General features: G+C 38.9%; 1 protein-coding gene across 1 annotated transcript; it reads left to right on the forward strand.

Moving 5' to 3' along the window:
* The first annotated feature begins 293 nt into the window (after positions 1–293).
* On the forward strand, positions 294–18,042 carry LOC146713126 (NLR family CARD domain-containing protein 3-like). Its single transcript, XM_085452266.1, has 10 exons — positions 294–340; positions 756–888; positions 1,729–1,842; positions 3,122–3,241; positions 6,420–6,553; positions 6,718–8,500; positions 10,060–10,230; positions 15,124–15,297; positions 16,424–16,452; positions 16,620–18,042. The coding sequence occupies exons 2-9, from the start codon at positions 767–769 to the stop codon at positions 16,437–16,439; spliced, it is 2,634 nt and encodes an 877-aa protein (XP_085308392.1). The 5' UTR covers positions 294–340; positions 756–766; the 3' UTR covers positions 16,440–16,452; positions 16,620–18,042.
* Positions 18,043–18,515: the final 473 nt, after the last annotated feature.

Below are 18,515 nucleotides of genomic sequence, written 5' to 3' on the forward strand. Positions count from 1 at the left end.
CATGACACAGTGAAAGCTACTGCTGAGACTAATATCATTTGTATGCATGTTCAAATTGAAATAAGTACATTTTTTAAAAAATGAGCTTGTTTAAAAATATCTGAAGACATATTTTTAGTTGTTTAAAGTCGTTTTAGTTCGTAATCTGAGCACTCTGGGTGAGTGACTCTATGCTGGTGGCATTTATGCAAATATAAATCTCTTCAAAAAGCCAATCTGTGTCTCACACAGCAGTGTGAGTGAATGTAGTCATTCAACTTCCTGTGGAGAGGGGAGGGACTGCTCTCATAAGGTGAGGCGGAAACAAAGGATTAAAAACAAACAGGAGGACAAAAACACGGTGAGTGTTACTGTGCATTTATGTGTTTTTTAGAATAATCAGAAAATTAGTTCCTGACTGGAAAACATGACATGAATGTTTCGCAAGTTAGAACAAAAACTGTGAATGTTGTTTTGGTTAGTTTTGGTGCTCAAGTTTGTGACTTAATCCAGAAAGAAGCATGATGGATAACATCAAATCTTTGCTTCATGGTCAGGTCATCTTCCTGTCAGCAGTCTTTCTGTGGTTTTTAAGAGAGAACAAGGATCTGTTCATTCATTAGGTGGCGGGTCGAATAGGTTTATTATGTGTGTGTGTGTGTTTGTATTTAGGTGTCATATGTGTGTTGTATTTCCTGTTCTGCAAGTCACAGGTTTCTATAAATATGTTTGTCAGGATTTTCAACCTGCACTCACAGTCGTTGTTGTTCTGCCAGACTGCCTAAAGATGAAAAGCTTAGCTGAGGACAGAGCAGAGTTTCCAGACATCAGCAGTATGTCCATGAACAGCGACAATTCTCGAGATTATCCTCCAGTCTTCAGTCATGATCCTGGATCCTCAGGCACAAAGTAAGAGACTGTTTCTGTTTTACTTATACAACACCACTTTTTGTCTTTTGCACAACCCACTCTCAATGTTGCACTTTTCTGTTTAACTGTCTTGTGTCTGTATCATTCACCTCTGTCTGGTGTTGCCCTGTGTTTTGCAGTCCTGTGTTGATTTTCTGTTATGTGTAGCACCATGGGTCTTGTAGGAACACTGTCTTGTTTCACTGTGTACTGTAACACATGGTTGAAATTACAATTAAGCAACTTGACTAGATTTTATTATTATTATTATTATTATTATTATTATTATTATTATTATTTTAGGCTTTATTGACATTTTAGCTCTTCTCCAGTCATTTTGATCAAAGCACTCGAAAAACTCACACAGTTATATTTTTAGCTGTGTTGCTGTCTCTCTGTAATATGTGCTTAATCTCTTTACATTTTTCCCCATGAAGTTTTGTAGTTTTATTTTCATTTGTAATATAGCTGCTCTTCTACTTTATGTATGATTTTGATTTGGTTAGATGCTACACCTTACAAAGGAACATGCTCATAGCTAGACCTTTAATTAAGAGACTCAATTAACTAGCTTTGTGTGACTCATTATCCTTTTTACCAGTGTTTGAATTAGTGAATGCAGATGAATGAAAAATAACTTGGATATGTAACATAAAAACCTAAACAAAACTGAAAATGTTAACTATAGATTCAAGAGTCGTGTTAAAAGGATGACCATGGTTCCAGTGGCTTTGAGAACATCCAGGGCTTCAGCTTCATGAGTCTGACAGAGGGATAAGCTGCTTAATGGCCACCAAGTAGAAGAACAATCTGGGCTTCATTCTATATTTGTGTTTCCAGACATCAGCAGCTCAAACACAGAGCAGAGTTTTCAGGATCCATGTCCATGAACAGTGACAATTCTCGAGATTATCCTCCAGTCTTCAGTCATGAACCTGGACCCTCATTCACAAAGTAAGTGACTGATTCTGTTGTAAATTGAGCAAATATGATTTTGTTTTTTGCAGTCTTTAATATTATTTAAGAAGAATTTCAGTCTCCAGATGTGCAAAGCTGGTAGAGACATACCCTAAAAGACTGGCAGCTGCAATTGCAGCAAAAGGTGGTTCTACAAAGTATTGACTCAGGGGGCTGAATAATTACACACACCCCACTTTGTAAATTTTGTAAAAAAACATTTGTAAAAAATGTTTGGAATCATGTATGATTTTCGTTCCACTTCTCACATGTACACCACTTTGTGTTGGTCTTTCACGTGGAATTCCAATAACATTGATTCATGTTTGTGGCTGTAATGTGACAAAATGTGGGAAAGTTCAAGGGGGCCAAATACTTTTTCAAGCCACTGTATTCAGCCAGAGCAAAGCAATAGAATCAACAAACAATAGTCACAAAAACAAATCACTTGAATCTGCCTATGGTCTCATCTTTGAAAGGAGAGACATTGGAGGAGAGAAATGGGCATGCTTTGGCCATGAAACACCTGTCTCTGTGTAAATATAACTCAATAGGAAAAGACCCGAGTTCTTGAAAGCTGTATTCCAATCAGAAACAATGAAATCCCAATCATCTAAATTACGCTTAGTCATCCTAATCAAGCAGCTAAAGGTTTTTCTCGCTAAGACAAGTTCTGGGCTGTGTGCCCTGCTGGTACAAAGAATCCAGCAGAGCAGCGCACACACGCACCAACCCCATCTGTCTTGACTTAATTACTTTTGTCGAACAACCTCTCACAAAGCAGCTGGTTTGCTGTCTCTCTGTATGTGTTTGACCTTTTAATTTTCTCTTTCATTTTTAAAATAACTGCTCTTTTAACAGTATACTTATCCATGATGATTAGTTAGATGATGCCAACTAAACACCTTTCACGTCAACATGCGCGTAGCTAACCCTGTGTTAAAATAGCGAGTTAATTAACTACCTTTGTGTGACTTATTATCCCGATTCCCGTTGCCAGGATTAGTTAATCCAGATGAAAGGAAAATGACTTTGATATGTAACAGAAAGAAATAAACAAAAAACAAACTCAAAAATATTAACTAAGGATTCAAAAGTGACTTAAAAAGGATGACCATGGTGCCAGCTTCCCCTACAGAAAGTACAGTGGTTTTGAGAACATCCAGGGCTTCAGCCTCATGAGTCTGACACTGACAGAGCACCAGCTTAATGGCCAACAACAGGAACATAGAAGTAGAAGAACAATGTGTGTTTCATTCTGTGTTTGTGCTTCCAGACATCAGCGGCACAAACACAGAGCAGAGTTTCCAGACATCAGCCGTATGTCCATGAACAGCGACAATTCTCGAGATTATCCTCCAGTCTTCAGTCATGAACCTGGATCCTCAGGCACAAAGTAAGAGGTTCCTTCTGTTGTAAACTGAACTGAAGATGATTTTGCTTTTTGCAGTCTTGGGTACTAGTTCAAATGGGTTCGTGGGGTGGGGTCACTGGAATTTTCTCAACCACTTTAGCGACAGGTTTTATTTAAAATTAAATATCAAGGTGTGAAATGACTGCTTTTGGAGGAATTCATTGGAAATTCATCTGGAAAAGTCTGGAAAGTCTCATATATGAGCAACAATTGTGTGTTTCTTTCAGTTTGTATGATTTTTTTAACATATTTATATTGTTTATCCATTAAGTTTTGTAGTTTTATCTTTAACCTCCTAGGACCTGGCATCCACATATGTGGACATCACATTTTGAGTTATTTAGATTCTTTGTTTTTACATTCAGCGGGTCCCAATCAGCACAAATATCACAGAGAAATTTAAAATGCATGCTGTGGAAGAGCTTGGGTCTTAGGATGTTACCTACTGCTCTCCTATCAGTGCATTTAACCATGATCTTAATTGGTTAGATGCTCCCAACCACACACCTGTAATGTGTAGTGATGTGCGATACCACTGATTTCCTTTCCGATCCGATACCAAGTACTTTTCAGGGTGGTATCGACGATACTGATCCGATACCGATACTTTATACAAAAAAACGTATTTTATTTATTGTATCTCAAATTATAGCGTCATAATGATTACAGGACATCAGATTACTTGTTCATCATATAGAAAAAAAAAAACTGAAGTTGTGCGCTATTTGAACACGTTGCCTGCCTGCAGCACTAAAGGACTCCGTGAGAGACGCGATTCGTCTCAACATACGCGCCTCAAATTCTGTGATATGATTTACTCTGAGGTGTTTGACAAGGTTAGTGATGTTGCCACAACCAAACATGCCAACCCTCCCGATTTTTCCGGGAGAATCCCGGAGCCACCATTCTCCCGAATTTCCACCTGGACAACAAAATTGAAAAACCATATTGCAGAATTCATAGCGCGGCCGATCCAATTCCAGTTTCCAACAATGGCGGCAGCTGCTTAGTTTTAATATTACTCTTATTTCTCTTTTTGGGTCGCAAAAAAACCCAACTTTTAACATGTTTTCAGGTGAGAATGTAGCTGTGTAAACTTCAAATATCTGAGCCGATCGACACATCGTCTTCAAACCCCCGCAGGCTTTCACTACTCGGGTTAAACATGATATATAAGTCACTTTGATAATTTAAAAATGTTAATTGTTTGGCCTTTTCAGTGTTTTGTTTGTTCGTGAGTAAATCGGTTTGGCTTTTAAATGTTTAAATTAAATTTAACTTTATTAATCCCTCGGGTGGGTTCCTCCGGGGTTTTCACACAGCTGAATAAACGTCAAACAGAAAACTAATTAAAGAAAGTGTGAGACGGTCGAGAGTTTACGCCAGCGCCCGGTTATGTTTTAGAGAGCAAGGAGCAGACGGCTGAGTTTCACTCCACCGAGGGAACTCATGACGTACTACCTGGCTTTCTTTAGACCGCGAAGGGCTGGTCCTCAGGTGGAAGCAGCCTCTGAATTTGGACACCCCCGCTGTTTCCAGGCCGGCCAATAATAACGGTGACATTTAACGTATTTTATCCGATAAATAAACACTGTAAAATGTGCCCTTTTGATTGTCTCCCTAATTCTGAGGTCTCAAGGTTGGGAAAGTATAGCCACAACACCTCACTCTTGGAGCACGTTTTTGCCACATGTATCTCAAACCACGTCTCAGCTGTTTGTGGAGGTAAAATACGTCCGCACAATTAGGCTCAGCCATTGTTGTGAGTGCGCATGCCAAGGCGCTGCGAGACATTTATACAGCCGTATTTCGCACATGACTATGAAAGGCGGAAGAGGAAGTAGTTCCTTTGAATGTAGACAATCCGAATGTTATAGTTTCTTTCCACTGTGTTGCTGTTAATGATAAACTACAAATTAACCCTCAATTATTAAAAATATTGATATTTTAATGTGAGAATCGATCCTAGAACATAAATGACTGGTATCGGAGGAATCGATATTTCAGGATCGATCCGCACATCACTAGTAATGTGAACACATTCGTAGCAAGACTGCCAATTCCTTGGTTACAATTATTTAAGGATAAAAATTATTTCCAGGATCCAGCGCTATATCCATGAACAGTCACAAGTCCAGAGATTATCGTCCAGTCTTCAGTCATGAACCTGGACCCTCAGTCACACAGTAGGAGACTGATTCTGTTGTAAAGTGAGCTGATGATGATTTTCTTTCTTGCAGGCTTTGATATTGTTTCAAAGGGGTTTTGTCAGAGTGGAGTCACTAAATGATATTTAACCAACTCCAGAGTAGGTTATTTTTTAGATTAGAAATCAAAATGAATTAAATGACTGCTATTGGAAGTGTAAAGTCTGTGGAGAGCATAAGGCACCATTCTTCAAAGCTCTGGGTAAATTCTGTCTTCCAAAAACAGGGAATTATTTGGGTGAACTTTATTTTAACATGCCAGCTTTTTTCTAGTCTTTTTGAGAAAGGCTTTGATAATCTTTTTTGTTTTGTCTTTTTGTTTTTCCCCAAGCAGGCTCTTTTTAAAATCGATTTAAAATGACGAACCTAGGCCATAAACATGAAGTAATATGGGGTGGCTATAGCTGAGGTGGCAGAGCAGGTCAGCCACTAATCAGAAGGTCGGTGGTTTGATCCCAGGCTGTCTCCTGCATGCCAAATATCTTTGGGCAAGATACTAACCCCATGTTTGCCTACTGGTGGTGGTCAGAGGGCCCGGTGGCGCCAGTGTCCGGCAGCCTCGCCTCTGTCAGTGCGCCCCAGGGCAGCTGTGGCTACAATAGCTTGCCATTGTGTGGGTGAATAACTGAATGTAGTGTAAAGTGCTTTGGGGTCGTTAGGGACTGAGTAAAGCATTATACAAATTCAGGCCATTTACCATTTTAATAGACTGTTTGTCCAAAACTGAGCTGATAGTCAGTTGTCAGCAGAAAGAACTTTTTTTATGAAGTCTAACTATATTTGCCTATGTGTTAATGCATTCCAAGCAAATGTTTCTGGGTCATTCACAATTTATTAGCTATAGACATGAGCACTGACATGTCCTATTTCATTACGTGTTTCTGTCTTTGAAACAAAGTTTCCAGAAGGTATGTAAACTTGGGTATATTCTGAATTTATTTTGGTATTCACAGAGATGTGGCACTGGTTGGGGAGCCACTGTCCTGCTGTCCTTTGTGTCAGAATGTCTTGAAGGATTCATCAAGAAAGTCCTCCTGTCCCCAATGTGGAGAAAGATCCAGAACCAGACCTGGTCTGCAGACAACCAGTAAGAGCAGCTGTTGAAAAAGAAAGACTTAACACCTTTCTGCTGATGGACTGATTTTTTATTTTTTTTTGGAAAAACTGCACTTCTTATTATGCTATTGACACATTAACCAGTTTTCTTGCTCTCTAGTTTTATGGGTTTTTGGTTTTAATTTCTGTCAACAGATGCTCATCTGCAGAAAATTTCAGATGCCCTAAAGCTCAGTCTGAGAACAAGATATGAACATGTGACTGAGGAAACTAATAAAACAGGATGTGGAGCCCTCCTCAGAATGATTTACACTGAGCTCTACATCACTGAGGGACAGAATAAAGAATTTTGCTTCCAACATGAGGTGAGGCAGGTGGAGAGCGCTTCCAAGAAGAATATCCTCTTTGAAACACCAATCAGCTGCCAGGACATCTTTAAAGCCTTGCCTGACCAACAAAGACCCATCAGAGTGGTTCTGACATATGGCGTTGCTGGCATTGGAAAAACCTTCTTGGTGCAGAAGTTCACTCTGGACTGGGCAGAGGGCTTAGAAAACCAACACATCAGTGCGGTGGTTGTGCTTTCATTCAGAGAGCTGAACTTGGTCAGAGATGAGCAGTACAGTCTCCTGGAGCTGATCCATGATTTCTATCCAACATTACAGAGCATCACAGCAGAGAAGCTCACTGTGTTTAATATTTTGTTCATCTTTGATGGCCTGGATGAAAGCAGACTTTTGTTGGATTTCAACAACATGAAGCTTGTGTCTGATGTCACACAGAAGTCCACCATTAGTGAGCTGCTGACAAATCTCATCGAGGGGAATCTGCTTCCCTCTGCTCTCATCTGGATAACTTCCCGACCCGCAGCAGCCAGTCAGATTCCTCCTAAATGTGTTGACAGGGTGACAGAAGTTCGAGGCTTTACTGACTCTCAGAAGGACGAGTACTTCAGGAGAAGATTCAGAGATGAAGCATTCTCCAGCAGAATTATCTCCCACTTGAAAACATCCAGGAGCCTTTACATTATGTGTGGGATCCCAGTCTTCTGCTGGATCACTGCTACAATTCTGGAGCACATGTTGACTACAGAGGAGAGAGCAGAGCTGCCCAAGACCCTGACTGACATGTACTCACACTTCCTGCTGGTTCAGATAAAGAAGAAAAAGCACAAATACTCTGAAGGGCATGGGACAGGTGTACAGAAGCTTACCAATGCTGACAGGGAAGCTCTTCTGAAGTTGGGGCAGCTAGCATTTGAACATCTGGAGAAAGAAAATATCGTTTTCTACCAAGAAGACTTGGAGCAGTGTGGTCTGGATGTCACAGAGGTCTTGGTGTACTCAGGAATTTGTACAGAGATCTTCAAAGAAGAATCTGTGATCTTCCAGAAACCAGTTTACTGCTTTGTTCATCTGAGCATTCAGGAGTTTCTGGCTGCAGTCTACATGTTCCACTGTTACACCAACAGGAAGACAGAGGTGCTGCAGGACTTCCTTAGTAAAGACATCTTATCTCTGGAAGATCTTTTGAGCAATGCCATGGAGAAATCTTTCCTAAGTGACAGCGGCTACCTGGAACTGTTTGTTCGCTTCCTTCATGGCCTCACTCTGAAGTCCAACCAGAGACTCTTAGGTGGTCTGCTGGGTCAGACAAAGAGCAGTCCACAAATCGTCCAGAGAGTCATCAACAACCTGAAGGAGATTAAAACTTATGATAAGTGTCCTGACAGAAGCCTCAACATCTTCCACTGTCTAATGGAGATGAATGACCTTTCGGTACATCGGGAGATCCAAGACTTCCTGAAGTCAGAGAACAAATCTGTGAAGAAACTCTCTGGAATTCAGTGCTCAGCTCTGGCATATATGCTGCAGATGTCAGAGGAGGTTTTGGATGTACTGGATCTGATGAAATACAACACATCACAGGAGGGACGACAGAGACTTGTTGCAGCTGTGAGTAACTGCAGAAAGGCTCGGTGAGTCCAGATGTGATTAATAATATAAATTAGAGTAGATTTATAGTTTAGTTCTTTAAATGATTCTTACTATAACATTCTCATGATTCTTTTTACACTGTTCCTGTTATTTATTTTATTTATTTATTTATTTATTAGAAACATTAAATGTCAGTTTAAGAGTGTCTTTTAAAGCTCCTTAAATCCCATAAAAAACTATTTTTTACTCAATAATTTTCTGGTTAGTTAATTTTTTGCATGTCTATAGCTTCAGTTGAAGCAGCCATTGTGGCCACATGTGAAAAGGATGGGATAACACTGAATGTTGTCATAGTGATTTGATTTCAGCAGTGCAAATACAAAAGTCAGTGACAACTATTGCTGCGGAAACACTAGCTGGTAGTCAGGCTGTACACGTGGTATTATATTTGTAACAAATAAACAAAAATATTCTTCCATTGCTCACAAACAGTTTACAATCATCCACAAACAGTATACATTGGACTATTTACATTTGACACATAAGAACTGGGTAGGTCCTAATCAACTGTAACTTCCAATAATGTCAGGATAAAAGAAGCGTCTTAAGAGCTGCGTCTGTCATAAAATAAAACAGGTAATAAGACCAGCTGCCTATTTAGACTACGAGTGAAATGGCAGCTTACAAATGGACAGCAGACACAGACAAATAGGCACACACAGATACAAACATCCATTCCCACCCACATGCTCTCATATTGTCATATGTCTGAATGTTCTGCACACTGCCAAACATGGTAAGAAAACTGTTTGACTCCACAGCTAGTTAAAGCCCCGTTAGTCCACAGTGCCGATTGTGACTACTCCCCCTGTGCACAATTACGATGTATTAAAGGAACAGAACGTAAAAACGAAATAAGGAAAGAAAATACAACTTAACTGTAAATGTTACACTAAACAAAATTGTAAAGTAAAAACTGAAATTCCCCATTATCTTACACTTTATCCTCATCCAAAATAATTCAAATCAAATTAGTAACAAATATACACTCTGTGAAATCTGAGTAAAGTCATAGATATATAGACCTTTTATCTTATGCAAAAACATTATCTATTTAATAAATCTTGACAACATCACTACGAGCGGCCATAAACCACTGATCATATGCAAAAGAGATATAATAGTCGACGAATGCATCTGCACATCCAAATCACACGACAGATGGAAGACAATGTAGCAGCATGATGCAGCCTTGCCGAGTCTCCATTCAAATTGTGCCAAAAGTGCAAACTTCAAACTATTTACCAGGTTTTAGGTTGTGAAGTAAAACCAGACTTATGATAAATAATTTATGCCATGCTTATTCCTGAAAACTGTCCCTCTTTTCTCTCCTTGGCTTGCATATTAAATCTACAGAAAGATTAAAAATCGGTGGGTCTGACAGAGACTGGGAATAAATAATGTTTCATGTCAAACATTCAGATCAATTGAAACACTGATGTCAAGACAAAGTGTCCAGTTGTTTTTCATTAAGTGTATGAAGTAAATATAATGTGTCTTCTTCATAATAACATATTTTCTAACACATATGTCAACACAGACTTCACGATGTTTGGCTCTCAGAGAATCACTGTAAAACTGTGACCTCAGCTCTGATATGCAACAACTCCAATCTGAGAGCTCTGCAGCTGAGTTCAATCAAGCTGCGGGATCCAGCAGAGGCACTGTTTGCTAGTCTGGGGCATCCAAACTGCAGACTGGAGACACTCAGGCCAGTTAACTGAATCTGTTGTTATTTCTGAAGGTCTTTTGAACTGTGAAGTTATGTCCTTATAACTCAACTGCTGTGTTGTTAGACAGATGATGCAGAGGCACCGATCCAACTTTATTTTTTTTATTTATTTTGTGGTTCCAATAGTATACCTTAACTTTATTCATCCAGGACCTCTATTTTAGTGGGTGATTGTGGGAACTGTTTAAATGAACAAGATATATTTTAATTGATTCCTTCAAATCCAGCACGTATAATATTGGGAAATCATACACACAATTACAGGAATCTAAAAATCTTCAGCCCAGTATTGTACCAGTAACCATGACTATGGAACGCCAGGACTGCCATAATGAATTAATTAAATACACCATTAAATAATTAATTAAATGTGTCAATAATTAATTAAAATTGGAATTAATTAATTAAATAAATAGTTATGACACATGTAATTAATTAATTATTGACACATTTAATTAATTATTTATGTATTTCACATTTTAATTAATTATTGACACATTTAATTAATTATTGACACATTTAATTAATTATTTAATGATATATTTATTTATTTCATTTTGGCAGTCCTGACGCCTGGCTCTCGTCATGAAATAATTTTATCTGTCAGCCTCACCCATCAAACTCAGGGGGCGGGGTTAACGCTGCCCATGCAGCTTCTCTAACATTTGATTGGTTGCCGTGCAAAGTAAGTCAAAACAGGTCGATCCTAGATAATCGATTGCTTGTGTAGACTTGGGGCAGCCAGTTATCCCAGAATGCAGATCAAATCACAGGCAGCAATGGTGGTGGTGTAGTTTTAAAATACCCCGTTTTTCTGTCACCAGCTACACTTTTAACAGTGTTTTAGCCGCGAATGTCGCGCCGTATGTCTGGTCAGGTTGTCAACATAGAACATGCTTGCAAAAGTGCTCAGATGTTTTCAGAGATTTCACTAGCTCTGCTAACAGTTAGCATGCAGAGCGCACCGAGGGGGTACATTAACCGGTTTGTTTACATATTCCACTCTCCGTGTTCCACATGTTGCATTCGCAGATTCTCATTTTCACCGAACGATCGTCTCTTTCCGCCTGGTCTTGTGTCTCTGTGCTTCTGTAACATAAAGAACGAGCTGACATTTTTCTCACGAAACCAGCGATCAGCTCAGCAGACCCTCAGTTTACCTCCATGCATCCTCCTCCTCATCTGTCAGCTGTTTAACACCTGCTGCTAATTCAAGAAACACGCCTAGTTACCTGGTGATAGTCACAGTTTAACTGCACAAGATAAGTAAATATAGTATTTTCCCCGAGCGCAGAGCTGCTGGAGCTTGTTTCCTTACAGAGCACTTTATAGGCGAGCCAGCTTTATCAGCGGCTGATGTCCAATCACCGGCACACAGCTTTCAAACCTCAGCTGAGTTTTAGCTCTCAGTGGTTAAACGCTGGACTTCATTCACTCAGGTTCTGTCTGTCGGGTCACGTTTACTTCGCTGTTTTATTTACAACTGAGCAAATCGGTTTGGCTGAGGTTAAAGTTACGTTTCATAACTGCATAGTTTCACAGACGTTTAATGGTTCACTGGCACATGTGTTAGACTGAACTATCATCTAAATATCATCTGTTTTTTAATAGTTATTCAACTGTATTCTAAGCACCAGCTGTCTGTTAGAATGTGATTTTTTTTCTCTCTCTGTTGGCAGAGGTATAAAAATGCGCAGGAAAATCTGACATGCATGGCGAACTTCACCGACGATATTTAGGGAGGAATAAACACACATCAAACATAAATGAACCATTTGCCTGTCTCCATAATTGAGAGCATTTTCTCTTCTTATGTCAACACTCTCTCTCTCTCTCTCTCTCTCTCTCTCTCTTTTTTTTTTTTTTTTTTTTGCTTTTTCGGTCATGTTATGTTTACCTGTCAAAGGCTTGTTACAAACTATGAAACACATTGTGCAGACTTCTGGATGTTAGAAGAAAACGAATACTGCTCATGAATGAGACTAAAGGCAGGAAGGTGTCCTTTAAAACTAAACATGTTAATAGGACCTCCCTGTTTATATCATAGTTTAAGATATAGCACGTGTATTTCAGTAATAGCCTGCTGAGGCCACTATACGTGCTGGCCTCATATCAAATGTGAAGGCAGACTGAGTCTATGTTTGACGTTTTTTATATCTAATCTTCCTTTTCAAACATTTAAACAGCAACGAGTCTGCAGCTGAGGGAATACAAATTCAAATTGTCGGAACAGGTTTGCTCGTTTCTTGGATTCATTTGGTGATTTATTAAATGTATAACTGTTATTCTAATCTGCTGCTGAGTCTCTTACACTTTTCTTTATGCTGTATATTTTCACGTCTCTGGAATAGTTGGCAGTTAGATAGTCAGCTGGGAAACTTTGTGTTAACTCATGGAGCTGAGGATATCGTGGATATGCTGACCTCGCTGCGTGGTGTACAGAGCGAGGTCAGCATGATTAATATTCACAATAAAAATATTAGCCGAACATCATGAAGTCTGTATGTGTTTCATAGTGTCGAACAACCTTTGTACAGTTAAAGCCAGCAGTTACTACATGACGGAAACACCAACGTTATCTCTTTTATGTGTTTATACACAGGTCACGCTGATTACTGAACAAAAACCCAAAGATCAGATGTTAAACAGATTTATTTGCTCTCTCTCCTCCTTAAACATGTTTTTAATGTTAGTTATAATTCAGAATTGGCGACTGAAACACGTAGGACACATAAGAACATCAGGAAATAAAACACCGATAAATATAACCTCAGTAAAAGAAGTCAGCGGGGGTTACTACAGCTGTGTACCGGGGCCTGCGCTTTGTCGGTGGGATTGCTTGCGAGGCGAGCGGGTCTATCCCACGCTTTGCCGTGAGACTGGGACGACATCTCCGAAATCATCGAAACACTTTTGCAAAGAGGCTGTATCTTGACAAACCGACCAGACACATGAAGATTAAACCACTACATTCTAAAAAGATATTAAAACGGTATTTGGTGACACACAAACAGGGTTTTTCAAAGTTCAGTTCTGTTAGCTTCCACATGCCGGTTGTTGTGTGCTAGAAACAATGGCCACCAGGCCAAAGCAATGGTTTTGACTCGATCAGCGTTAACCCCGCCCCCTGAGTTTGATGGGTGAGGCTGACAGATAAAATTATTTCATGATGAGAGCCAGGCGTCAGGACTGCCAAAATGAAATAAATAAATATATCATTAAATAATTAATTAAATGTGTCAATAATTAATTAAATGTGTCAATAATTAATTAAATGTGTCAATAATTAATTAAAATGTGAAATACATAAATAATTAATTAAATATGTCAATAATTAATTAATTAAATGTGTCAATAATTAATTAAAACGTGAAATACATAAATAATTAATTAAATGTGTCAATAATTAATTAATTACATATATCATAACTATTTATTTAATTAATTAATTCCAATTTTAATTAATTATTGCCACATTTAATTAATTATTTAATGGTGTATTTAATTAATTCATTATGGCAGTCCTGGCGTTCCATATTCGGGGCATGTTCAAGTCTTGTTTATATCTTCAGAGAGTGAATATTCATAAAGCTTGTTGCAGTGTTAACTAAGACAAATTACTATATTTGGTTACAAAGTGTGCTGTGCAAGCGTGGTTATATGATGTGAGTGCAGCCCGCCTAGGTTGTTGTGGTTATCTTGTCCACCCAGGTGGCTTCTTCACTGAGTGCAGTATGTTCTTCTCAAGGCTGCTTGTTTCCTTTATGGAGGTCATGCACATATTCATATGCATGGTTTACATAGGGAGCAAACAAAAGCATTCTAGCTTTTTAAATGGCAACCTACAACACATTAACCCTAACAACAATACAGTGGAACCCCGACTTACGAATACCCCGTTTCACGAAAAATTCAAGTTATGAAGGCGTTGGACGGCAATATTTCTGCCCGTGTTACTGCAAAATGCCAGAGTAACGAAATCCGCTGGCTCTGATTGGCTGAGCCTACAATGCCTTCCGAATCATGTGACAACCCCTTGGCTTCTGTTCTTGTGCTTCGCTGTTCCACTTGAACGACGTATTGTTGTTCTAGTTAGCAATTAGCCTATAGCCTATCATTCAGCATCGCATCACTCAAAACACGCAATGGGTGCTTCGACTTACGAAAATTTTTGACTTACGAAAGACCCTCGGGAACTAATTAATTTTGGGGTTCCACTGAACTGGTTCCGCATTATGTCCACTGTACATAGACTAAATACACACAGGAGGTAATTAAGGGAAGTGGAAACACACGGGGACACAACTGACACAAATGAACGTCATGACACCACAGAGAAGGTGAAACTAAAACAATGCACACTGAACAAAAGACCTAAACAAAACAAAACAGGAAACACAGAGAGATGCAGACATGACACAGGCTTGACACACAAACAGCAAATACATAACATGACTCAGAAGACCAGAACAGACTTACACCAGGGGACATGACGAGACTCATAATTAAGGAGACATGAAAGGACTTAAACTAGACTACAACTTAAGGCAATAAATAACAATATTAAGACTTAGCTTTATCTCATAAACTCAACTAAACCCTTAAATTTAAGAAAAGCACACAACTTGAACAAAATATAAACATAAGAAACCAATACAAAAAACACAAAAGACTGGGTTTGCCGAGTACCAACTTTGTGTGTGTGTGGGGTTTTGTTTTGTGGTTTTTGTTTTTTTTTTGCATGTTTGCACTTGACAATATTCTGTACAGTTTGCAATAGTCTGCATCTCAATTAGCTGTTTACTTGGTTTCTCAAAAGATAAAGGTAATTTAATAAAATAACACTCTGTAATTCACATGATTGTTATTCAGATTTGAGAACGTCACTTTGTCAGAGAACAACTGTGCTGCTCTGCTCAGTGCTCTGAAGTCCAACCCCCCCTATCTGAAACGTCTGGATCTAATAGGATGCAACCTGGAGGGCTCAGGAATGAAACAGCTGTATGATTACCTGGAGAGTCCACACTGCAAACTACAGTTTAAAAGGTCAGTTCACTTGACTTGGATTATGAAGGAAAAATATTTCTTTGGTTTTTGTTTATCAGTGTGTCTGCAGAAAAAACAATCACACATACAAAGAGAATAAGGATGCGTGTAGAAGGCTGACTTTGTGATGATCCACAGTAACAAAAGTAAAAGTTACTCCTCTTTTTAGAGAAAACTGCACATTTAAAGGTCTCGTGTCCTAAAAGTTTCTGAATTGTTAGTTTCACATGTCCACAGAATCTATATTTCTGGACTTCTGTCCAAAACAACACAAGATCTTTTTTTAACCATGTCTGCATACCTTAGAAACTCCTTTCAGTGTCTGTGGATTCAAGTCAAATTGGAATGGGAACTACACCCACCTCTTTCTGTGGAAAACAGTAAACAGGAGCAGAGCAGCTCTTTAAGTACAGTGTGTATAGCTTTTTGATAGAGATTTGACACTGCATGGCTTCTAACTGCAAATACGGCAAATTTAAATAAATATTTTATAGCCATTATGTTCTCAGAAACGGAAAATTCCTTCTTGAAAACAGATGAACTGTGAATTTGTCTGTATCAAAACTAAATATGACAGGAAATGTTACTTCTGTCCCATTCACAATAGCAAGCTGCTCACTTCTTACTGGACCTACATCTTAACAGGTTACACCAAGAAGCACTGGCTGATCAGTAATAGTAACAACAATGAGTTGATTGCAAACATTTGGGGCGACCATGGCTCAGAAGGTCGCCGGTTCGATCCCCGGGCCCTCTGTCCTGGTCGTTGTGTTCTTGGGCAAGACACTTTACCCTACCGCCTACTGGTGTTGGCCAGAGGAGCCGATGGCGGGACATGGCAGCCTCGCTTCTGTCAGTCTGCCCAGGGCAGCTGTGACTACAACTGTAGTTTGCCTCACATTCACACACTGGCAAGTGTGTGAATGTGAGAGTGAATGAATAGTGGCATTGTAAAGCGCTTTGGGTGCCTTGAAAAGTGCTATATAAATCCAATCCATTATTATTATTAAATCCTGGATGCACTTATACTCAGTTTTAATGTTGTTTGATTAGTATGACTTTTTGTCATATGATGTAACAATTAATGTTCTCCTGTTCTTGGTCCTGTCTCATTGTGTTCCTGCAGAGTGACCTCAATTTAAATGCTGTATTGTGGTGAGTATTATTTAGATACTGTAGTGGGATTAATTTATGTATTTCACTGTCAATTCCAAGAGTATTAAAGATAATTTTAAGATGAATCATTGTTATATATATATATATATATATATATATATATATATCCATCCATCCATCCATTCGCTTCCGCTTATCCTTTTCAGGGTCGCGGGGGGCGCTGGAGCCTATCCCAGCTGTCATAGGGCGAGAGGCGGGATACACCCTGGACAGGTCGCCAGTCTGTCGCAGGGTCATGAATCACAAAAATGTTTGATGTCTGTTTATTTTCAGAGTTAAGAAGCAAATGTGTCATTCCTCTCTGTGGTGAAAATGAAATGACTGTTTTCCTAATAAATGATGTGAAGCATATGTATCAGTCTTTTAATCTTAATCCGATCAAGTCATGCAGTGATTCCTGCAGAGTGACCCTGAAAGAAATCAGTGGTCAAAGTGTGACTCTACTCAGACAGTGTGGCCTTAACTCCAATGTCAAGCTTCAGTTCATGGATAAGGTCTTTGGAAACTGCTGAACTTCTCTTCAGTGAATGGAGTACAGGACTGAGGTAAAACACCTCAGAGTGTGCTGAGGTAATTTCCACTTCAGCACTGCTGTATGCCTTTACTTGATGGATGACTCGTATAACTCTAGTTAGTGTGTCGTTAATAGACTGTTGACTTTCCTACACTCTAAAACATTCAGCTCACCCAGCTAAACAAGATTTTGTCTTCAGTTTTGATTTATTTCCAAGAACAATCTGATACAGGTTTCATTGCACTCGTTTCACACCCAAGGACCAACTGAGTTTCATACCTCCAGATACTCTTCTGAGTTGAAGGATACTTTTCAGGTACAATAGCTTCCATCTAGCTAGTCTTCAAATTAAAAAGCAGACTTTCATTGTGCAGGTCCTTGTTTATTATTCTACGATGAGACATTTTAATAATTTCACTGCTGTAATTTCACTGTTGAACATTGTCTTGCTTGGGGTGATTCATTACTGATACAGCAGTGTTTTTTGTGTTATGTGTGTTATGTTGCACTTCAGAGAAGGGTTTGTCACCACATACTGGATTAAATGGGATTCCTGTTTTGTAATTTTGCAGTATATGGAACATACATATATTTGTTAAAGGAGTACAGTCCATCTGGAAGGTATTCAGAACACTCAACTGGTTCTGCATTATGTCATGGTACTGTCTTATTCCAAGATGAATTAAATTCATTTTCATCTCTACACACAATGCACTATAGTGACAAAGTCAGAAAAATATTTGTAATTGTTTCAAATGTATCAATTTTTTAAATATGAATATATACTAAAATATATTAACAGCCAAAGAGTTCAGTCTTTTTTTCATCAAATCAGTGAATGTTGTTTCTAATGGTCCACAAGTCCTTCAGCTGTCTTTTGTCAAACTGTAAACAGGCTATCATGTGTCTTTTACTGAGGAGGGGGTCCCATCTGACCACTCTATGATACAGACCATGTTGGTGGAGAGCTTCAGAAATGGTTCCAATTCTGTCTATTAACTCTATATACAATTCCTTGGACTTCAAGGCTTGGTTTGTTTTCTGGCATGCACTATCAAGTATGGGACCTTATCAAATCACAATAAATCATAATACCTAATCACTCATAAATCATGTCCAGTCAAATGTATTTTCCACAGGTGGATTCTTATCAAGTTGTGTGAAGATCTGACAGATGATCAATAAAACAGGAAGCAGCTAGCTCAGTTTTGAGTGTCACAGAAAGGGCTGCACATACTCCCCTGTCACATACTGTATGTTTCGGTTGATGAAAAATGCATTTGTCACAAAGGTCAGTCTGTAGACCAACAGATATACATATAATTAGAGAATAGCAAGATAAATACATGCACAGAAAATCTATTAAATGTCTGTGTATCATCTCCTTAACCTGCATTTTATGGTTATCTCTGTGTTGCAGCGTCACTGTGGAATGGTGAACTTCGGTTAAAGCCTACGTTAAATCTTAGAGGCAACAGACAATTAAATATTAAAAAGAACATATTTACAGTGGGGCAAAAAAGTATTT

This window comes from Copadichromis virginalis, linkage group LG3, assembly GCF_057382275.1.
Source record: "Copadichromis virginalis isolate Kocher_CV1m ecotype Utaka linkage group LG3, C_Virginalis_male_GT1.1, whole genome shotgun sequence".
NCBI classification, from domain to species: domain Eukaryota; kingdom Metazoa; phylum Chordata; class Actinopteri; order Cichliformes; family Cichlidae; genus Copadichromis; species Copadichromis virginalis.